The 24746-nt window shown below is 32.5% G+C and overlaps 1 protein-coding gene across 9 annotated transcripts in view; it reads right to left on the bottom strand.

The window, feature by feature from the left end:
* LOC108910552 (transmembrane and coiled-coil domains protein 2) overlaps window positions 1-24746 on the bottom strand; it is a 122197-nt gene that overhangs the window by 7130 nt on the left and 90321 nt on the right. For 6 of the 9 annotated variants that reach the window (XM_018715188.1, XM_018715191.1, XM_018715185.2 and 3 more), the window contains 8 exons: window positions 16451-16763; window positions 14827-15052; window positions 13075-13202; window positions 11222-11269; window positions 10790-10994; window positions 7232-7388; window positions 5849-6025; window positions 4799-4980 (listed from right to left, as the gene is read on the bottom strand). In XM_018715188.1, the coding sequence (XP_018570704.1) occupies window positions 4799-4980; window positions 5849-6025; window positions 7232-7388; window positions 10790-10994; window positions 11222-11269; window positions 13075-13202; window positions 14827-15052; window positions 16451-16763 (1436 nt within the window). Of the gene's footprint in view, window positions 1-4798; window positions 4981-5848; window positions 6026-7231; window positions 7389-10789; window positions 11007-11221; window positions 11270-13074; window positions 13203-14826; window positions 15053-16450; window positions 16764-22020; window positions 22039-24746 lie in introns of those variants that run through there. The other 3 variants (XM_018715192.2, XM_018715186.2, XM_018715187.2) reach the window with 3 other exon arrangements.

Raw genomic sequence — 24746 nt, 5'->3', positions numbered from 1 at the left:
CCAATTTTCCAAATTTGATACAGCAATGTTGGTGGCTTAATTATTTTGAGAGAGATGTTTAAATAAGGAACATTTTTAAATGCTACACTCATATTTTACTGCACACCTAATGCAATGTACAGGGTGTTCTAGGTTTAACGAGACAAACTTTATTGGGATATACAGCATAGTTAGCTGTATTTGATGCATTTCTGAGATACAGCATGTTTTATTAACTTTGACTGAACAACTGAATCACTACATTTACTTGGATAATAGTTTGTAGGAGTATAATCCAATCAATAGTGTAATACACAAGGGAGGGACCCAAAAATAACCAGACACCATTTTAAAAAAATACGGAATATATTTTTTCGGGTTACAAACGTTAGTCACCTTCGAAGTACTCGCCATTATAATACACTGGTTCAAACAAAAACAAAAAAGAAACAGGGTGCCAGATCAGGTGAGTAGGGTGGCTGAGGAAGTGGCATTATAAAAGATCGTGCGCAGAGACGGCTCATGAGGTTTTTCGTTAAAAAATCACGCACGGAAATGGCTTTGTGAGCTGGAGCATTGTCATGGTGGAAGAACCAGTCCCCACTCCGCCACAAATCAGGACATTTTAACTGAACACTCATACACAACCATCTCTAAACGCTCAGGTAGAAGAATTGGTGCACTTTTTAATGCCACAAATGTCGAAAAAATGATGCCAGGCCTTTTTCGGACAGCAGCCCTTCCACAGCAACGACAGTTGCTTTGTCTCAAAGCCACTTTTTGATCAGAGGTCAAGAAGCAGGGGACAAATCTCGCCACAATTTGTCTCATTTGCAAATCTTCGGCTAAAATGTCTAATGTCTTCGATCAACAGCGTTTGAGTCGCGAATACCCACTCATACATTTGAGTTCTTGTGTCCGATGCACATTAAAAAATCAAAGAAGTCGAAATAGTCGTCACATGAAAACTATCAGGGGCTCAAGCGACGCTACTTGGCAGTCTGACTCAGAAGGGGTTATGTAAGAAGCCTGAATCACATAAGCAGCACGTGCAGCAAATTTCATCCGGTTACTTTTGGTCCCCCTCGTATTATTAAACAGTTGCAGGGTCGATTTTTTTTATGTTTTCTTTGATGGTTATATTATCACCATTTATATCATCTGACAAATGTTGATAAACATTAAAAAGGCAATTAATCAATATACAGGGTGATTCAAAACTTACCCAAAAAAATTTGGGAGTAGATGCGGCATGAGAAATGTAATCAATATCGCAAAAAAAATTGTAAAATTCTTTGTTTCCGAGAAAAAAATTTTTTAAAGTTGAAGTACCTTCAAGCATTACATCACTGGACAACTGTAGTCTCTAGCATCATTCGCAATGCGCGTGGACAACCACCCGGCATCAGCGACACCGAATACTGAAATACATTTCTACAATCGTCGTTGTGATAGTGTTTACAATAGTTTTTTAAGTAGTTTGTGTCAAAAATGGTTTGCGTGTAAACCTACTCGGAGTTGATGGATATCGTTTTAATTTGTATTGTGGTGAAGCAGGACAACATTTGTGTTAGTTCCTGGAAACTGAGTAAGACGGGCCCAAATGTGTTTACACGATGGTGTGCAAAATTTTGGACAGTTTTTGTATGTCAAATTATTTTATTAATTAAAACCACAAATTAAATTAATTAATTAATAATAACAATAGCGGCAAAAGCAGTTGAACGTGCTGATATAAAATAGGTGCTTGCAAAAGTTGCATTGTGCAAGATCAGGTTTTGCAGTGGACCTGTTTCCAGTGCTGTGCAGAAGTATATTTTTAAATCATTTTCGAACTGCCCTTTTTGATTTTTTCTTTACAAAATTGTATTTGTAAGTCCCTTGTACATCCAAAATTTTTTTTTGGATAATTTCTGAATCACCCTATATAAAATAATTATTTGCCAATTTCCAGATAAATATTTCTAAAATTACAAACACAAATAAATTTGCTTTTTAAATCCGCATGAAATTTAGAAAGAATTCATTAGGCTAGAAGGAATAAGATGTAGGCGAGGCTATATTACGCTTGTGGGCGGAGCCATTTCAGACACAAACTTATTTGTATCGATCTTTGCCTTAGAGCAATTAAAGTAAAAAATATTGTAACTCTTAGCACGCTACAATTTTTGGAATAAGGTAAATTTAGTTAGATTTTAAATATTTTAAAATTACAGTGATGTTTCTCAGTTAAACTCGCTCTTGCTTTGAAGTTTGTCTTTTCAAACTTGAAACACCCTATATATCGACTTGTCAAGGTTGCTCTAAAGGCAGAATGGAAAAATGTTAATTTTGGTCTTTTTCGAGTCTTCCTTTGTAAAATGCAAACTGAAATTGTCAAGAATCAGTCAGTTTTTTTTTATATAAGATCTCCATCACTTATAACGACTAAAACATCAATTCTTGTTTAACAAATTTGGAACATTTCTGTTACAGAAATTATTTTTTCTTCATAAAAATAATGTTTCTAGAAGATTGAAAATGAGAATTATTTTATCATAAACCAAGACTGACATTTATCAATTAAAATTTCACAAAACTACATTAAATTTTGAGAAAAAAATTCATGTATAATTTTTTTTAAATGTAATACAGTAGAACCTTGATTATTCGGATACACGTTAATCTGGAAATCCAGTAATCGGACTCGGACTGAATGTGGCTAAATTCAATAATCCAGACTAATTTAATTTTATTAATATGAATGTTTTAAAATATAGTCTGGATTGTACTGGATTATTAAGTTGCGACGTTCGTAGTAAAACGGAAAAAATTCCCATTTATGGAATATTCTTCAGAAAATTTCTATTGTAAATTTTGAAAAATTTTAATTTCAGTCAACGCCAAAAACTGTGCATTTCCAAATATGAAAAAGGCGCCGTTTAGTAGCTAGGTAAAGGAGAACTCCACTATCAGAAGAACTTGTGTTTGAAAAATTGGAACTTTACAAATAAGTAATCTTGTTGCTACGCCTCCATGGCTATCAAAATTTTAAATCTGCCTGGAAACAGGTCAATTAACTATTAGCGGACAAAAATTATCAAGTGAGAGTGGGTCCGCCTCCATAGAGCCTAGTCCAAAAATAACAGGGTAAGGTCAAAAATTCCTAGAATAATCTTAATCTTTTATCTTGGAAATGATTAGGGATAAACATTAGAAATTTGGTGATGTATAACATCAAACATACTTCGGAAAAAGCCAAAAAAAAAAAAAACTAGAGTTGCCACTTTAGGCGTCATATCTCCTACATTTTGTTGCTAGGTCTCGATGGCTATCAAAATTTAAAAAATGTTCCTGGAAAACCGCCAGACTAACTAATAGTAGACATTTGTCAAGTAATAGTGGGTCTGCTCCCACAGAGTCTAGCCCGAGAATAAAGTCAAAAATTCCTAGAATAATTGTTATATTTTATCTTGGAAACGATTAGGGATAAACGTTTGAAATTTGGTGATATATAACTTCATACATCCTTTGAAAAAAGCCAAAAAAAAAAACTAGAGTTGTCACTTCAGACGTCATATCTCCTACATTTGGTTGCTAGGCGTCGATGGCTATAAAAATTCAAAAAATCCGCCTGGAAAACCCTCCGACTAACTAATAGCAGACAACATTTATCGAGTAATAGTGGGTCTGTCCCCACAGAGCCTAGCCCGAGAATAACAGGGTAAGGTAAAAATATTCGTAGAATAATCATTATCTTTTACCTTGGAAACGACTGGGAATAAATATCTGAAATTTGGCGATGTATATCACGCATCCTTCGAAAAAAGCCAAAAATAAAAACCAGTTGCAACTTCAGACGTCATATCTCCTACATTTTGTTGCTAGGTCTCGATGGCTATAAAAATTCAAAAAATCCGCCTGGAAAACCCTCCGACTAACTAATGGCAGACAACATTTATCGAGTAATAGTGGGTCTGTCGCCACAGAGCCTAGAACAAGAATAACAGGGTAAGGTCAAAAATTCCTAGAATAATCATTATCTTTTATCTTGGAAACGATTAGGGATAAACGCCTGAAATTTGGAGATGTATATAACGCATCCTTCGAAAAAGCCAAAAAAAAAAAACGAGTTGCTACTTCAGACGTTATATCTCCTACATTTTATTGTTAGGCCTTGATGGCTACAAAAACTTAAAAAATCCGCCTGGAAAACCTCCCGACTAACTAATAGCAGACAACATTTATCGAGTAATAGTGGGTCTGTCGCCACAGAGCCTAGAACGAAAATAACAGGGTAAGGTCAAAAATTCCTAGAATAATCATTATCTTTTATCTTGGAAACGATTAGGGATAAACATTTGAAATTTGCCGATGTTTAACTTCAAGCATCCTTCAAAAAAAGTCAAAAAAAAAACTAGAGTTGCCACTTTAAACACCATATCTCCTACATTTTGTTGCTAGGCCTCGATGGCTACACAAAATTTAAAAAATCTGCCTGGAAAACTAACTATTATCAGACAACATTTATCAAGTGATAGTGGGTCTGCCCCCATAGAACGTAGCCCGAGAATAACAAGGACAGGTCAAAGATTCTTAGCTGCGGCTAAGGAGGTGTATTGTAGGTCTGCAACTGGATTCGCAACGCTTTGCTGCGAATTATCAAGGTTCTACCATGTTTAAAAAACAAACGTTATGCCAGATACATATTTGCAAAACAAATCGAAGCAATAAATAAATCAACAGTTAGGGACTAGGGGCATTTTTTTTTTAAGCAACCGAGGAAGTGATGCATTGATCAAACATTTTGTGTTCAGTTATAGTGAAGAGTAATAGTTACCTTGTACGAAGAAAAGGCATTATGATGCCTGCCCCTGTAGCTACTAACAACAAAATAACTTGGAGCACAGTGAGCAGAACGTTGATGAGTTTAACAACGAGGGCCCTCGCGTTTGAGTTGTCCAGTCCCTCAAGGGTAACGTACTGTTGTTGCTGAAGAGCCTGATGCTCCATTTTTTGAATCTGTAAAAAGATGTTATTCGTTTAAGGGACCGACTTTTCTAAATTGCGTTCCACCATTTAATCATACACTCGTCTTTGTCGATAACCAAATGTGTTTCAAGGTCAATTGGAATATTTTAAATAAAAAATACCCATGAAGAAATATCCAGGAATTCTTTGTTTTTGAAATTAAAATAAATAATGTCAGACTTTCCTCCGTTTTAACGCAGATTTTCTATAAAATGGACTTGGTTTGAAACTCAAATAACTTTTCGGTGTAAAGAAATTTGAAATTTGTATCGTAAATTACAAATTTCTTTACACCAAAAAGTTATTTGAGTTTAAAACTAACTCCATTTTATAGAAAAGCTGCGTTAGAATGGAGGAAATTCCGTTATTTGTGCATTGATTCATATTTAGAGAAACTGTGTAATAAATTTGCAGTTAAATTACTTGATATATACTGTTCTTGACCTGTTAAATTTGCTTGTTAACGTCTACCCTGATTATTAACCTGTTAACACAAAATATGTACTAACGCATTCCCACTTGCACGCATATGACATGAAAGAACACACCTAAGTTGGAAACTGAGAAATAGAGGAATGTAACTATGCAGTGCTGTTCGTCTGCCTTTTTATACACTTTAAACTAAGATAAAAATGTGGTATCTTCGCCTCTCGTTGATACACCACACTTTATGTTAAAAACCTTAGAAAATATTTTAGAAAATGTGATTTTTTTCTAAATTTCAACACCTTGAATTGCAAAAACAAACATTTTTCAGACATTCCATCAAAAGATACTAGATACTATCCTGACCACTCGAATTCAAATATTAAATTTGGCGAATTAATTATGATTACAACTCGGTACAGCTCTTACTCACTTTGGTTTGACAATGTTCCAGCATTTCGTGTATATCCCTGAGTCTCTCCTCGCTCTGGTATTGCACTTTTTCTTCCATATCTGCCATGGCCTGCTTCAGATTCTCCACTTCGTTCTGATGCAGCTCCGTCAGGTCGTTAATCTGCTCCTCCAGTCGTTCACTTCTAAATCTTTCTTCCTATGGAGCGAAATAAAGTAAAAATTAGTTCCTATGAAAATTAAAATCATACCTGCGCCATCTACATGCCAGACCCAGAACTTTTCAAACGACCCTCGTAAATTTTCTGTATCAAGTTGATCGTTTTTTATGTTATTTGTATCATAAGTTTCGCCATTTCATTAATAAAGACTATTTTTTCTGTTTTGTGCATAACAAACAATGATTGAACGACTTACAAAAGCTTATATGTGCCATGTACAGGGTGTTAATGAACTTATGTCAAAAATTTAAAGGGGTGAAAAAGGAGCAAAAACTGAGTTAATTGATGTCACAAACTTGTATCGGAAGTTTAAGGTCATAGAGAAACAAGCTAATTAAAAATGTTTTTAAAACTGTTTTGGAACTGCTGAAATACATGTATTTTATCGCAGCGAGTACTTACAAAAAATTCTGTAACACTTTTTACGAGTTTGTAGGTTTCTTATGAAGAGACTGTATTTGAAAGTCGTTTCGTTCGAAAGTTTGTTGTAGTGATTGCTGTGCTGTTTTTTGAGAGCACATTTAATAGCCGTATTTCCAAGCTTTCTTTTGAAAATGGTGCATTTATTTAGCATTCGCGAATATTATGATATGCTCATCATTTATAGCGAAGTAAACGAAAATGCCCACAGAGCTTGTCATGTGTACCGTGCAAGATATCCTGAACGACGAAGTTTGTAATACGATTCGAGAGGACGTAGAGCGAATTGGATACGTCGCACTGAAGCTTGTGTGCAAGCAAATGGTGGGTACATCGAACATCTTCTATGAAAATCTGCAGTTCTCAAAAGGTGGCTCCTTGCAATGTTGAGGTAAGTCAGATTTTATATGTATTCTCTTATTTTCATATATATATTTTATTTTCATTTATTTTTTCATTATTTGTTACAGTGGACATGTGACAATAAAAACTGTGTTAAAACACTCACTTCACTTTCATTTGGAAAATGGGCAACATTTTTCAATTCACTTAATAAGAAAAGGAACTTCCAAAATTTTAGCAATAGATAGATTCTTGGGGAAAACAGTACAATTTAAAAAAAATGTAAAATCAAATATGAAACACTTTACTTTCTAACCAAAATCCCATTCTTTATGTTTTAACTATTTAGCCAAACGATTTCGAGTAAAAAAAAAAATTAATACTGAAAATTTGTGAATATCAAAGGTCACAAGATCACTTACTTGCAATGCCGCATTTAAAAACTGAATTTCGGCCTGCAGGGTCTTGACGTTATCAAAATTTTCTCTAAAAGTATCTATTTGTTCCTGGACAGTTCTTATTTTCTTGTTCATGTCTAAAAAGGTATCCTGGTGGCAGCTTTCCTCTGGCCTTCCATACCTAAAATCAACAGATTATAACTTAAATTTCAGTTAACCTGTTATTCCGGTTACAATCCCAGTCCACAAGCGATGAATACAAACGCCTCTATGTAAAGCCTTAAATTTACCAAATTTATCGTAGTTCGCTGGCAGCGTAAGCTGACTTGGAATAAATCCAATATTCAATTTGGAAGTTTTCACACGTAGTTCTAGTTTTCACATAGAACTTTTTCATTTACAATGTTTTATATATTTTCTTACTTCATCGTTAATCAAATATATCCGAAAATAGACAGAGTATAAATAATTTGTTTTTACAAAAACAAATTGCATTCACTTTGAAGCTTTTTAGTACAATGATAAAAATAACTTACAAGCATTTCCTATCTCCACAACTATTTATTATTGATTAAGTTCCAAAATCCATTTAAATATTTTGAAAAAGTTAATCAAACATACAACATTATCTATTTCTAAATTTAGCTCAGATAAAAAACATTTGACAGCAAATAAATATTACAAGGCATATTCAAATTAACAATGTTTTCTTAAATAAACATTTGTCCTTGAGCTATTTTTGAGGCACAGGGTGTTAGAATGTCGCTGGCAACATTTTTTTTATGTCATTACTGAAAAACAATTGGAATAAAAAAGATCTTTTTACATAGCTTCTTACCAGTTTGGTACAAATTAGTAAAGGTTTGGCATGATCTGGTTTGGAGCATTTTCGAGTTGTTTTTCAAAGCACTAGACTGTGCGAAAATAAGTGCAGAGCCAAACAGTCCTTTGAAATTAAACTTTGAATTCAAGTTTTACAAAATATAAGGTAATAATAAAATAATATAATAAGGTATAAATTTTCATTATATTCATTTTTAATTTAAAATTCTTTGTTTTAAAAAAATATTAACCAAATTATGCGTTTGAAAAAATATCCCTTAACATGTGCTGCTTCTTTCATTATGTTTAGTAGGGTGGCTCAAAAAAAAAACGAATATTTTTTTCGTGTCTCTTGTGAAAATATGTTAGTTTATCATGTTTTAAGGGCCCCCTCAAAAAATCTGCTCAAAAAAAATTTTTTTAGAGGTCGCTCAAGATTTTTAAAAATTTCCAAAATCGTCAAAAATTGAATTTTTTTAAAAAAATTTTTTCTCGTTATTTTTATCATTTTCTAGGTTGAAAAAAATCTCGATTCTGAAAATTTCAAAACGATATTTTGATTTCTAAAGGTCATTCATAATTATTTTAACTTTAAAAGTAGTGTACCTAAAATGTTTTCGAGCGACCTCTAAAAATAAATATCAACAAGAATAAATATCAACGAAGTAATAATTTTTTTAATTGAATTTGATGAACAAAAGAATAGAAATAAATCACGACACTTATGAAATTTCTTGAGGCAAAATTTACTATCGCACTGTGAGTATCAAATATTTATAATTTTTTAATTTTTTAAAATTTAAGTGTCTCGTGGTTTATTTCTATTCTTTTGTTCATCAAATTCAATAAAAAAAATTATTAGTTCGTTGATATTTATTTTTAGAGGTTGCTCGAAAACATAGGTACACTATTTTGAAAGTTAAAATAATTATGAGTGACCTTTAGAAATTAAAATATCGATTTGAAATTTTCAGAATCGAAATTTTTGACGATTTTAGAAATTTACCTCAAAAAAACTTTTTTTTGAGGGGCTCTTAAAACATGATAAACATATTTTCACAAGACACGAAAAAAAAAATTCGTTTATTTCGGGCCACCCTAATGTTCAGGTAAATCAAATTCATTTGAGCCCTGAGGGTAGGATGTGCAGTGGCAAAGTAGTAGAGAGGGGAGACTATACAGGGTGATTCAGAACTTATCCAAAAAAACAATTTTGGATGTACAGGGGACGCTTATAAATACAATTTTGTAAAGAAAAAATCGAAAATGATTTAAAAATACACTACTGCATGGCACTGGAAACTGGTCCACTGTAAAACCTGACCTCGCACAAAGCGAACAGGCGCGGCATGGTGGTAAATTGTGATAAAAACAGACTATTAGAAAAAATTTCACAAGAAAAGAAATAAATAGAATTTATAGCACCTATTTTATAACAGCAAATTCAACTGATTTTGCCGCAATTGTTATTATTAATTAATAAAATTAATTTGTGGTTTTAATTAATAAAATATATTTGTCCACATATTTGGGCCTGTCTTACTCAGTTTCTTCAAACTAACACAAATGTCCTGTTTTCATCATAACACAAATGTTTCATCATAATACAAATGTTGTCTTGCTTCACCACAAATTAAAACGATATCCATCAACTCTGAGTTGCTATATACGCAAGCCATTTTTGACACTAACTACTAAAAAACTATTGTAAACACTATCGCAACGACGATTGTAAAATCGGATTTCAGTATTAGGAGTCGTGGCTGTCCACGCGTATTGCGTATGAAGCTAAAGACTATAGTTGTCCAGTGATGTAATGCTTGAAAGTACTACAACTTCAATAATTTTTTTCTTGGAAAGTATAAGGATTTTACAATTTTTTTTACGACATTGACTCCATTTCTCATGCCTCATCTATTCCCAAATTTTTTTGGATGTCGTGAATCACCCTGTATCTTTACTATGGGTCAATCTCGTTTGTGTGCTCTCTTTTTGATTTGTGCTCAAATGAAATTTGTCCAACTGCAAGGAACATGAAAGAAAAAGCATAAGTTTCAAATACATAATGCATTTATGAACGGAATATAATTTGGCGGCAGATTTGAAATCTTAAGTTTCATTCTGGAAACTTTTCTGTTTTGGAAAAGTTTCTTGGGAAGGATATATAGAAAGAAATTTATCCAAACCTTAAAAATTTCCTTCTGAAAAGTCTCTAAAAATGGGAATTTTTAAATTGTGGAAAATTTCCTGAACCCATGTCTACAAGGTGTTCAGAAGTGAATGATCTTTACTTCAGCAATAGTTTTCTGGTTATCTTGGTACAATTTTGTCCCCTAATAAGTTACAGGGCTTTGAAAAAATGTTTTTATTTCTGTTTCAGATGACTGTCACTTTTAAATATATTTCCATGAAATACGATTTGGTTGGGTGTTAGAAATAGCCAAATATAAATAAGAAGTTATTATTTACCTAAAGCATACAAGTCTTCTATTCTTCTTGGATATTTTTTCTGTAAGAAAAGATTTTTTTTGCAAAATTTTCAACTAAAATATCTTTATGATTTAGGCCATATAGACCTGTGAATTTTTAATAGAGCTAAATTGGTAAAATCATTAAAAAAATTAGATTTAGTTTTAGATAAAAAAAAATAAGATCATAGTCATACTCAGCTACCCGAAAAAAAACTTAGCATACAAAATTTATTGGGATATCCTTTTTCGACACCCTGCACATTATAACGTGGCATATCAAAAAAATTACCTCCCGATACTGTCGCTAGTAACGCTACTGCACTCGCTTCCCTCATCGCTGGGGAATTTCGTTCGTTGGTGTGCCTGACCCATTGAACCCTGCGACGTGGCTATGTGCAAGGTAGCCGGCAACGTCGCCGATCCGTGGTGCACCTTGTCGCCCTGCTCGCTGCCGCCATTAGCGCCGCTTCCCTCAGATCCAGTTGCACCGGGCCCTATGTACCACGCTACGGATTATAATCATGGTGTTACGGGTGGTGCACAGCCATGCCAGTGTTAACTAGTGCGTTTGTTAGGCGTCTATTATGGTATTTGTACAAAGAAAAACCCTTGCGGTAAGTGGTATTAGGTTTTTGGAAAAAAATTTTGTGAGAGAGAGAGAGAGATTTACGGGTAGAAACACCAATTGTTTTCCTTCTCATGCACACAGATAATGTCTTACTTGGGCTACTATTTAAATTACGGATAGCAAATGGAACCAATACACCACCTACAGAAATGAATATATGAATATATCATGAATTTCGTTACAGGGGTTTTGTAAGTTACATAAATTATGTAGGGAAAAAATGGGCTTTAGAATTTCTGACACCTCTAAAATACCATGCAAAACTGATATTCAGATTTATCATCCTGCAGAAAATTAAAATCTTGCAATTTTGTTACCAAAGCGAGAATAATTATTACTTATTATAATTTCAGTAATAAAGGACCACAGAATTGATATCATATCGATTCAGATGAAACAAGTTCATCGTTAAAATATAAGCAAAATTTTTGCAGTAAAAATTATATATAGGGACGTTGAATAAGTTCTTGCTGTTCTCCAACAGATGGCGCCACCAGAGCTGCAAGTGTGTAATTTAAGATGACGACGCACCTAGAAATAACTACTATAAACAAGCTTAAAATTCAGTTTATAGTTCGCCGAAATGTAAATTACTTTATTTTTTTCATAGTCATGTCAAATTTTGTGCTGAAAAATGAGTATTTGCAGGGAATTTTACTGCACTAGTTGCTTCAAAAGAAAATTGCAGCAAAGCACACAGAATTCCTGTCGAGACTTACGGCGACCATGCTTTGTGGCAAACAATATGCAGTGTAGACACTTGAAAAGTAATGATTTTGATGCTGAAGATAAAGAACGTTCTGGCACCACCGAAACGGATTGAAGATGAAGATTTGGAGGCATTAATTCATGAAGACTCATGTCAGACATTAGCTGAGCTTGCAGAACAGTTTCGAAATGTTTGGATGCATTAAGAATGATTCAAAGGGACATTGGGTGTTGTATAAGTTGAAGCCGAGAGATGTCGAACTGTCTCTACATGTGTGAACAGCTGCTTCAGCGGCAGGAGAGGAAACTGGTGATGAAAAATGAATATGCTACGATGATCCTAAGCGTAGAAAATCGTGGGGCAAGTAAACATTATCGGCAAAGCCAAATATCCTTGGTTCCAAGCTTCTGCTCTGCATTTAGTGAGATGAGTTGGGTGTAGCTTATTATGAGCTGATCAAACCGAATGAAACCATCCCGGGAGATCGTTATCGACCAGAATTGATGTCTTCGAGTCGAGAACTGATGGGAAAAACGGTCTCTACATAAGTAGAAATACGATAAAGTGATTTTGCAGCATGACAACGCTCGACCACATGTTAAAATACTGCTGAAAACATAATCGGAAACGCTTAAATGAGAAGACCTACCCCATTCGCCACATTCACCAGAAATTCCTCGTTCCGATTATCACCTGTTCCACACATGGCCTGGCTAAGCAGCATTTCCATACTTATGAAGATGCCAAAAAATGGGTCAACTCGTGGACTGCCTCAAATGACATGTAGTTTTTCGGACGTGGAATTAAAATGTCAGATAGGTGGGAAAATATGTATACTGGCTAGCGATGGACCTTCAGTGGCATATTTTTTACAAATTTTTTTAAATAAAGCATTCATTTTCACGAAAAAACAGCGAGAACTTAATCAATTACTTTTTAAAATAATTGATTTCCCTAAAGTTATTTAAAGTAATAAAAAACAATTGGACAAAAAATCAGTTAGCTGCAGAATGAACAATCTAATATCAGTCGACTGTACAATTTTGACAAGCTTTTTAATGGAGATGGCTGGCTACGATGATCATTTACCTTCAACTAATTTTGTTTGTTCATGTAAATCAATGTAGTTTCCCGTATTTAGTGGCAAAAATAAGAAAATACAGTTTCAAAATGTGTAAGTATTAGATATTTATGGAGCCTTTAAAAAAAAATTCATGCAATCGTCAGATATACTTACTTGAAAGTTGACTAATATTATCAGCGCTACCAAATTTATTTTTGATTAAATGTGCGAATTCCCTAGGTTTCGACATAACAGACCCTCCCACATAACTGATACCATCTCGAATATTACCTCCAACGTTTCTATAATAGAGAAAAAGAAAGGCGCATTTAGAATAATTACAAATAATCACGTTCGACATTCTATGATTCAGATTTTTATTCATAACACAGGTCAACAACGGTCAAGAAACAGACACACTAATGTGCATTCCGGAAGGATTTTGGTGCGCTGAATTCGAATCTGGCCGCAGAATTGCTCTATCACGTCAGGTTTTTGAGATATCCTAACCTAAAAGTGCAAAAAACACATTTCGTGTATTTGAGGTTATGTAATAATGCCATCAATTCTTTTTCAAAAAAAATAAATACATATAATTTAAAAGTACAAGGCTCCCTCTTTCGAATGCCGTTGAGTTTGCTCAAATATCTTTTTTTTTTCGTTGCGATATCACATGTTGAAATTTCTAAGTTTATCAGTTTCTTAATATGCGAAAATCTACTAAGGATCCCTTAGACGTCAAACAGTTGATTACAGTTCAGAAACTTCATACTCAGAAACCTTCAATACATACAAACTCAAACTCACAAACTCCAAATCCACAAACCCACAAACCCCAAGCCCACAATCCCTAAACCCACAAACCCCAATCCCACAAAACCCGAACCTACAAACTCCAAACTTACAAACCCCAAGCCCACCAACTCCAAACCCACAAACCGTTTGGGTATGAAGTTTCTGAATTGCAATCGACTGCTTGATGTCTAAGTGATCCTTAGTAGATTTTCACATATTAAGAAACTGAGAAACTTAAAAATTTCAACATGTGACATTTCAACGAAAAAAAAGATATTTGAGCAAACTCAACGGCATTCGAAGAAGGGGGCCTTGTACTTTTAGATTCAATGTATTAGTTTTTTGAAAAAAAAAAAAAAAAATAGATGGCATTACTACATAACCTCAAATTTGACGAAAAACAGTGTTTTTGCACTTTTAGGTTAGGATATCTCAAAAACCTGACTGATAGAGCAATTCTGCTGCCAGATTTGGATTCAGCGCACATAAATCCTTCAGAAATATATATTCAAGTTTCTGCTTCCAAAAAAAAGTTAAATTTTGTTGGTCTGTGTAATTATTTCAAAATTCAACGACTCGTTCTGTATTTTTTTTTTTTAATTTTGTAATAAAACATATTTAAACCAAGATTATATCGTACATACTTGATAACAAGTTCCTTTTTTATATTTTTTTTTCGAGTAAATGTATTTATTATTTACATTTCCTAACAAAAATGTACGAATTAAAAACAACTCTGCCTTAATAACTGAAGAATGAAAACGTTAATTAATACTTTAAAAACTAAATAATACTTAAGTTCAGGCAATATAAACATGCCACATAAAAAATTATAGTTGCTTAGGCAGTGCAGCAAATCATTATAGCTTAACGTAGAGTTCTGATTGTACAAGTTCTTTGTTGGAAATACTACTTAGAACACAATTAATCACAGAGTGAACGGTTCATATGCACTAAACATAAATATGGACATTACAAAACACCGAAGACTCTTTATAACACAGAATCATTTTGTAGTTTGCAGGATGAAAAAGCTAGTATAAATAATTGCTACATGTTAAGAAAACAAAATGAATGACATATTATCATTAAAACAATGCAAATCAAAGACAATAATTAAAATGCACTTACTTCAATCCCTGGCCCATATCCCTTAATACCTCCCTTGGTCTGTGACTCTGAACAACGCCGTGAGTTTCTAATTCATGCACACGTTTTTGATAAATATCTAACTTTTTTTGTAACTGAGATATGATTTGTGCACTCTTTTGATTTTTCTTTTCAAAAACGGCTTTTATTCTTTGGACTTGTTGCTTGTCTGCATTAGCTGCCAATTTAAGGTACTCGTTTACATTATCTAAAAAAAAATTACTGTCAACATGATCAAGAAGGGCATGCTAGACACAAGAGATTATTATTATTATTATTTGGTTTTATTATTCCCAATATTTCACTAGAACAGACAACTTGTATATATTTCTTTAAATGTCTACAAATAATTTTTAACCTTACATAATCGTTTAGTGAAAATATTATTGAAAATATTACAGATTCCTTAGAAATTGTTAATTAATAACACATGTATTTCCATGTATTTTTTCCTGCTGAATCCGAATCTGCCTTCAGATTTGGCCCAACGGGTCTGAGTTTTCGGGAAAATTAAAAAAACAAGTCAAAATTCACAAAAAATGTAATTTACGATCAAAGCAAATTATTCTACCAGTTCACTAGATGAATTCTGATTATTATTATTAATGATTATTTATGAATTCATACATCTTTATATCCAGTCGTTCATGCATGAATTTGCATATTTATTCATCCACCTGTACCACCTATAAAACCCACCCATCCACCCATCTACCCATCTACTTTTTGTGCTGAGAGATGAGATAACAGCCTAGAAGATTGAGAATGCCATAAAACTTGTAGAATACTCTACTTTCTAAACAAAAGAAAACGTTGGATCCAGAACTTTGCAACACGAATTATGCCATGAAAACGGCGTTTTTAATATATTTTCTGTTTTTGAATGAATTTGGACCAGCTTGTCTGACTCTATGATGATAAATTGGAATTAAACGAGTGAAAAATCATATGTCTAGTGAGCTGGTAGAATAATTTGACTTTTTATAACTTTTGTCGATCGTAAATGACGTTTTCTGTGAATTTTGAACTGTTTTTTGAATTTTTCCGAAAACTCAGACCCATTGGGCCAAATCTCAAGGCAGATTCGAATTTAGAGGAAAAAAATACATGGAAATACATGGGTCTGAATACCAGATCCGATTTTTTTTTTGTGGGGCTGTGTAATTAATTACAAAAGTTTTTTGCTCAAAATGAATATTTTAAACAGGTGTTTGCTGCCGCGCTATTTCGTGACGTCCTTTAGTGCGATTCAGAATCAAGAAGATGAATAACAGGGACAGGACTGCCCGACAGCATGAACATAATAAGTAACAAGTGTCTAAAGACAACCAAATTCACTTCTTTTCGAAGAGAGAAGCAGGTTATGTCGTCGCACTGAATGACGTCACAATACGTTCCCACGTGAAAATATTTAAATTTGACAGAATTCTAACAAGAAAGAAATAAATTATTTTTTACCACTATTATTTGTTGTCAATTATAGATTACAATTCTAAAAGAAATCACTTTTCTCAAGGCTACAATAACAATTTCAAGCCCTATGAATTATTTAAATGCATCCCAAAATATCGCTTCGAGTAAATTAAGAAAATGTATTTATACCTACCATCTCTAAGTTTTTGTTCAGTCCTTATTAGATCCCTAACCCTAACGATTTTATTTCCTAAATGTTCAAGAACAGCATTAGTCTTGGGATCCATACCATCCGCCTCATCGTCCTGTTTGAGTTCCGAGCTGCCATTGGACAAGAACGATGAAGGGTAGTAGAGATCAGACGTATCACCCTCTACAGGGGGCCCTGTGTCGTCAAGATTGCTGGACTGCGTAGAATCATCCATGTCTGCTGTACGGTTTAGACTAGTAGTTGGTGATCTGTGACGAGAAGCTTTGTGTGTGTACGCTGTTCCACCATCTTGAGACTGAAAATAAAAAAATACGTATAAATCTCAAGTCGGTTCAATTAACATCTAATTCCTTAGGTGCTTGCTAAATATGAATTATGGAACTGCCGATATTAAAAAGAAAATACTGGCAGTACCTATAGTCTTTCTGAAGTCAGTTGAAGATGTATAAAAACGCCTAGCAATAAAATTTAATGAGTTTCTTAGGCGTCCCTAAAAAAGTTTTCTGCTAAAGGTAAAAAATTGTAATAATTTGTATAAAATGTGTCGAGAATTTCTATTATATGTTCCTTTGACCAACAACATATTTTAATTATTTATTCCCTTAAACAATTTTATTAAATCAATGGTAAATTTCGTTTTGTTCCATTTCAAAAGGTCTCCAAAATGCCATATTGTAATAATATTAGTAAACAAAATATCCCTTTATTTAAGGCTACTGTTACATACACATAAAAGTGGTTACACGCGTCCAAAAAAAAAAAAAGTGGTAAATAACAATCAACTAACTGTCATAAAAATATACATAAACAACATATAATTAAAATAAATAGGATAAACGACATCCTAAGATTCATATTCGAGCTAGATTACTGTCAATAAAATCTTCAAAACTATAAAAAGCACTTTTTATTAAGTATTTTTTTATCCTTGATTTATTATTTTCATTAAAAATTTGAATTTGGTGAGGTATTATGTTAAAAAATTTGATGGCCCAATAATTAGTACCGACCCGCGTTTTACCAAGTCTTAGAAATTTGTTACATAAGTATGTGCTCTTTCGGGTATTATAAGAGTGAGTCTCTCTTCTGATTTCAAAGTTATGTATGTGTTTTTTGACATAAAGAGGACATTGAAGTATATATGCACATGGTACAGTTAGAATGTTCAATTTAGAAAACTGCTATGAAAACTGATATGATTCTAATAATTTTTCTCTGAAGAGTAAAAACTTTTTTCATAGAGAGAGCATGACCCCATACTAAAATAGCATATGTTATGATGGAATGGATATAGCCATGACAAACTATCAGCAACCTTGATATTGAGACTCTTCGTTTGAGACTCCGGAGTAAAAAAATATGTTTTGATATCTTGGAGCAAACATAATTAACATGTTGATCCCACGTCAGTTTAGGGTCAAGATGAACTCCCAAGAATTTTACACGTGCTGGATTATCCCAGTTTTCCATATTCCGGAGACTAAAAATCATAGTTTCGGTCTTCGAAGTATTCAAACTGAGTTGATTACTAGTAAACCAGTTTTCTTCCGATGCATGTTGGTCATAAGTTGATGTCATTAACTGTTCAAAGTTTAAGTTGGTTCTAGTTATATTGGTATCATCAGCAAAGAGTATACTTTTAGTATCATAAGGTAAACAATTAGGGAAATTATATATATCAATTATATATATCGTTAATATATATCAAAAACAGTAACGGACCCAAAATATGGAACCTTGTGGAACTCCATGTTCAATATTTCTTATGGATGATTTCACATTATTATATACAACATACTGTAATCTATTACTCAAATATGATTTTAATAAATCCGAACTGTACGATGAAAAACCATAATTATGTAGCTTATGTATAAGAATTTCGTGTGATACACAATCGAAAGCTTTTGTCAGATCTAAAAATTGACTAGCAATGTATTTCCCTTCTTCAAAACTATTGTTTATTGTGGATGTTAGACAATCTATGGCTAGTGTAGTTGATAGATTACTTCGAAAACCGAATTGTTGAGGACTGAAAACTCCCCGAGTCTCAAAATAATTAGTTATTTATATTTTTAAGATAGTTTCATATATTTTAGGTAGATGAGGTATTACAGATATAGGTCTGAAATTAGAGGGATTATTAATATCATTATTTTTATAAATAGGAACAACCTTAGAAATTTTTAAACATTGGGGGAAAATATTTTTACGTATACACTAATTAATTAAATCGGTATTAATATTGGGTCGATTATTGATTTTAAAATTTTTGTTGAAATATTATATACATCCAAACAGGGTTTGCTCTCAAAACTCTTAACAATAGCAATGACTTCAGAAAAGGAAAAACTATTCACTGGACGGAGTAATTGGAGGCAACTATTTAAATCGTTGTTATTAACGGGTAAATTGCTTATAACATTGTTAGAAACATTTATAAAATCGTTATTAAACTGCTCGGGTATCAAGTTACTCAAATTTATTCCTTTATATTTCTCCCTTTCGCAATTGTAATATGAATGCCTATAATAAATTAAAATTACCTGAATCACACCAAATTCCGCATTGCTGCACTGCACCGCTAGGCCTTTTGTTGAAAACTGAATTTATGGCCAGGTCGCCCCGTGCGGCTGTATTTGTGCCACGTTTGCCAGCGCGCTCATTCTTCAACCGGGCGACCAGAATTATGGGTATGGCTAAATTAATATGGGAACAATTTTTTCAAATATTTCAATGCCGAGTTGCTGCGTCAGCGACCGAACTTGGTACATACTGCCAACCTCTTGGTTCTTCAGCTGAGATCGGAAATACTATACCAGAAGTTGTAATATACAGAAAAAATATGTAAGTGCATTAGCATTAGATTTTACTTTTTAAACTCTTTTTAAATACATTAAAATATAGAAGACAAAAACAAATTATGAGAAATTGTGTCTGATCATTGAACAAGTATTTTAAAAGAAAAAATAAATTAATTGTTCACAAATTCGTTTGAGAAAACAATGTGTCAGTACTATTTAATAAACCCTGATATTCTATTCATAGTAACCCATTTAGTTGACCTTCATGTATAATAAAATCTCTCAGTTTAATATGTCAGCAGATCAATTTATGTTAGTTTTTACTATCTGTCTCAATGTCTCAATACTATTTCATTACTTCAAATGACTAGGTAAAATTTGTAAATATATTCTGAAATTTCTATGAATATTAAAATAGAATCAAACAATGGGACGAAATGAACCATAATTTTAAATATTTAATGTTACTGAATGAATGATCTAAGTAAAATGTGAAACAATTACAATGACGTATTGTGCTGACATGAAATATTTTTATAAGCAACAAGTGTAGAAAATAACACTTTTTTTCAGGAGTGGTAATTTACTCATGAGTGAAAAAAGTACTTCACTCACGAATTGCACACGATATGTTTTCTGTTACCCACCGAAAAATTATCTTATCAATTAACTGTTTAATATCTGCCACTGACCGACAAATTTGTACACCAAATTAAATAATTTTGTCTATAATTAATTATATTATTAGACCAACATTTATCAAATTAAGTCAAATTATCATCAGAGACATTTGATGAAATGTAGCTAACATTTGTTTTAAACTTGTACTGAGACTGTGATGCCCTGTGGCTTTTGTTTTCGACAAAGTTGACAATACGGCATTCAAGGCCAAGGTGTTGGGAGCAGAACGGCCCTCATTTGTCTCAGTTGGTTGAGAACTGTTGTTGTAGTGGCATGTTGAAAATGAGTGCTGTTATTCCGAATCCCGCCAGGTGAACAATTTTTCAACTGTATTGTGATTGGCGACGAAACTGGGAGCACACTACATCTCTGAGACGAAAACAATCAATGCAGTGGCGACATCCGTCTTCACCATCGCGAAAAAATTCAAAACCGTTGCTTCAGTCCGAAAAATCATTTCAATTGTGTTTTGGAACCGTAAAGGGATCCTCCTCATTGACTTTTTGCCCCAGGGGGAAACAATTAATGCTGCGCAGTACTGTGACATCCTGGAAAAGCTCCGGAGGACGATACAGAACAAAAGACATGAAATGTTACATTGGTTAAATGCAGTCAACGCCACAAAGCAACTCTTGGATTCATTCAGTTGAAGCATCATGAACCACCCTGCTAACAGCCCTGACCTGGCATCTTCTGATTTTCATCTTTTCTCTTCTCTGGTGGTGTTTATGGATGGAAAAATGTTTTCTCGGACGATGGGGTCCACAGTTCCGACTACATCGAAAAATAGTGTTTGATGCACCTTTCTGATTATGTAATGTTTTCATAAACATATTGCCGTTTTGCGTTTTTTAAAATTGGGTATCCTTACTTTGTGGATAGGCCTCGTACATAAAATGTAATCCGTTAATCACTTCGCACAAGTCTCTAGTTTCAGTAAAGTAAAAAAGAAAAGATAAAAATGATAAAGTAATTAATATATAATCTTCCAATTCAGGTAAATTTGTTCATCACTGCTGTTTATATGAGTCATTTAGCAAAAATCGATAAAATTTGCAAGGTTTTCCTACCACCGATGTTTTAACGCAAATATTTATTAAGTTACATACTATGTTTGATACTATTTTTATCAGTGATGAGTCACTAATTTAACACAATTTTATATCCTCAGGATTAGCTGATATAGATACTTACTAGTATTAGCATTACCATTCATTACTATCCAAATCTGACATTTAAAAATATATTCATATGTACGTTACAAAATTAAATCATTTTATGATTATTTGTGTGTAACAATATATACAATTAAACGCAAAAGTTAAAAATATTAAACGTATTTTTAATAAGCAAGTATTTAATTCATTCAAATTCAAAACAAAAAATTATTTTTTTCAAATTTCCGACTTCTATGGAATTATTAAGAATAATTTACATACTTCGTTTAAATTTTAACACTATAGATGCATTTTTTGATGTTTTTTTTTCTCTTACGAACAAGACAAATATGCTTTTGCCACTCAAGTTGAATAATCTACGATTATAGATGCAATCAAAATAAAAAGTCTTTTGACTTGCAGCAAATGACAACGACGATAACAGAATTGATATCGATTATCTTCAGATAAGCAGATAATAACATTAAATTGTTTGTATTATCACTTTTGCGATAAATTCTATAATGGTTTTTACTGTACTTAATACTTAATTTGGTAAGCAAGAATAATAATTGATTATTTTTGTAATTACAACGCACTAGAAACATCAAAATTAGTAACAAAAATTATTGGTATAGTGAAATTATTGCTTTTAATCCAAACTGTACAGTTTCAGATAAAATAAAGTTACTTAGTTCTTTTTTTTTTATACTGAGAGTATACAAATTTCAATTTACGACTATGTACCTATATATTACAAAACTATTTCAAATTCAATTTTGTTGTTCCAACAAAGGAACTCACTTTGTAGATATAGAGCACGACATGCGAATAAAAAATAAATGGTCAATCGAGTCGATAGTGAAGGACAGAACCAATAAATATTGACGATGCATTAAATATTTCATACCTCACGTTTCCACACAATTTCTCACATAAAGCACTGTTCCGCGTTTGTTGTGTATCCTAACTAAAATCCTAGGTGAATGAGAATGGCAATTGTCACTAGGCTTATTCCATTTGGTGTATTAAAGGTCTACTTACAGCACGCACAATCGATGGAATAAAATTTGCATGTAACATCATCAAGTCCGACAAATATAATTAGTTAATTAGCTATTGAAGTTAATAAAGCATCTTAATTGTGGTGGGCGTTTACGGTTGAATTGATGACAACAGAAAATATAAAGTTACACATTTAGGTATCCTCTTTATTTTCTGAGAAATCTGATTCGAGTTGTATATGTACAGATTATCTCCCAGCTACAAGATTGTACACCTCGATTCACTTAATATTTTTAAGGAATGAGTATCTTGAAAAGGTAATAGAAAGGTTGGTTAAATTATCAGTAACTAGAAAATTTCGTCAACTGGTACTTATTACAATTTCTGCCGGTACTTCGAAGTACTTATAGTTTCTACTTAAGAGGGGGCGTTTATATGAGCAATATTTTGTACAGCATTTTAGAAAATCTAAGCAAATTAGAAACAATATCTCTTCACTTTACCATATATAAGTTTTCTTCAGGGTGTAAGACAACTGACAATACATTCAAAGTAAGAAAAAAATGCATATTTTACTTCGTATGTTTATCTTCCGTTTCTTGAATTTTGCACGCCTGTTGAATATACAGAAAAATTCGTACAGTACTATAAACACCCCGCAGAATGCTTTTAGCAAACTATTAACACATGCATTAATCACAATTATTGAGTATCTTTAAAAATTTGCTCGACAAAACATGAAAGGTACATTTTCTGAAGTTCATATGTTCTCCGTGACCTTTCGATGGGAAAAACTAAAATTGGAGTTGAGTTCTTTGTATTCAATTAGAATTCAATAAATGGTATTAAAGTTCTTCGAAAGTTCAAAATAATGCTTAAAGTATTCGAAAATACATTATTTTCGAATACTTGAAGCATTTTTTGGAACTTACTTAAAGTGTTTTAATTGGCAATTATTTTGAGAAAAACGATCCAATTCTACGATTTTATACAAACCTTACTACATAATCAATGATTTCCTAAATGTCTTGTGAATATAAATTACTTTTATTTATGAATATAAATTATTTTGTCTGTAATAAAGATGTTTTAACTTAGTTTCCTGATCGAGGTCTTAGCTAAAACAACATAATATGTTTTACGAATAGTTATATGCTATAAATAAAGAAGGTGTACAAATAATTGTTTACTATTTATTTTTTCAGAACAACCAAAAATACACTCAACAGTAAATAAATAAAAAAACTAGGTATCGAATACAGAATGGAATTATATTTCTACTATGGTAAAATGTGGAAGATTACATATAATTATAAATTAGCTGGGTATAATTAGAACAAATTTTATAGACACTGATCTAATTTGATGTACAACTTTAGGAAGGTTTAACTTATTAGAATGATACATTAGAAAATAGGGCATCAAGTCAAAATAAAAAAATGTACACACGTTTTAAATAGAAATGGCAGGGTCCTTTAAGAAGAGGTTTCGAAGGGATGACTTTTCTGATAAACTTTGCTAAACAGTGTACAAATGATTTTTTAATAATTTAATAATTCCATTCGACTTGAATTTAAAAATTAACGCTAATGAGTATTTCATATAACAACTATTAAGAAACGAAACAACGATAATAAATAAGTACCTTTTGATTTTAATATACAGTTTTGCAACACGTAACTGCTATAATCTTTACATATTTATAAAATTTTATTTAGTAATATATAATAGATGCAATTTATCCATTGCAGTAAATGAAGTAGGTAATGACGATACTAAACAACCTATTTGTGATAAATGTTAAAAAAACTTTATTACAAAACTGTTCTAAACTAGTAAAACATTTTTTTATTCCAAATAAATTATAGCAATTTATTCAGTCGAAAAAATTGGTGCAGATTACGCACAAAGTGTGCTAAAACTATGATCTTATATTGTGCAATAGGGATGTAATTTTCACTGGAATATGACATATACAAAATATATTTGTTTATGTAAAAGGCATTTATCAATAAAGTTAACACCTCTGATAATCACTATTGATTTATATTGTAGTTTGTAATAATTAATTACTGACAGGTGTACCCACTAAATATTAAAGTATTTAAAAAAATACATTAAATACATTCACTGGAATATGACAACAGTAAAATAAATATCTTTATATATAAAACAACAATATTACCACCTTTAATAATTATCACTTATTTATATCGATTAATTTGTAATTGTTAATTATTGAGTTTATTACTTGTCTCTTTACTTAATAGATGTCGCAGTTACAACTTGCCTACAGACAACGAAAACACACAAATACATCCTTTTTCAGTACAGTGTCGTTTTGTCCGTACCATCGTGACCAAATCTCGTCTTGATTGTGGTTTGTACCAGGGAAACTAACCCAATTATATTGGCTAGTTTTTTTTTGTACATCGACCAATAAATCAATATCGGGAGTTCGTCTACAGTGGGGGGACCTCTCACGAATCACTCATGTGACAAGTGGGGCCACTAACCTAACCAAACGGTTAGATAGGGTTCTTTTGGCATTGCGCCTTTTCTCCCTTATAAAAGAGAAAAAGTCGAATTAAGCATAGATTTTTTTAGGAGCTGAAATCTGATAGACACATT

The sequence above is a fragment of the Anoplophora glabripennis genome, unplaced genomic scaffold (genome assembly GCF_000390285.2).
Source record: "Anoplophora glabripennis isolate ALB-LARVAE unplaced genomic scaffold, Agla_2.0 scaffold302, whole genome shotgun sequence".
Lineage (NCBI taxonomy): Eukaryota > Metazoa > Arthropoda > Insecta > Coleoptera > Cerambycidae > Anoplophora > Anoplophora glabripennis.
The sequence above is the reverse complement of the archived record's forward strand: the minus strand, read 5'-3'. Positions and strand labels throughout refer to the sequence as shown.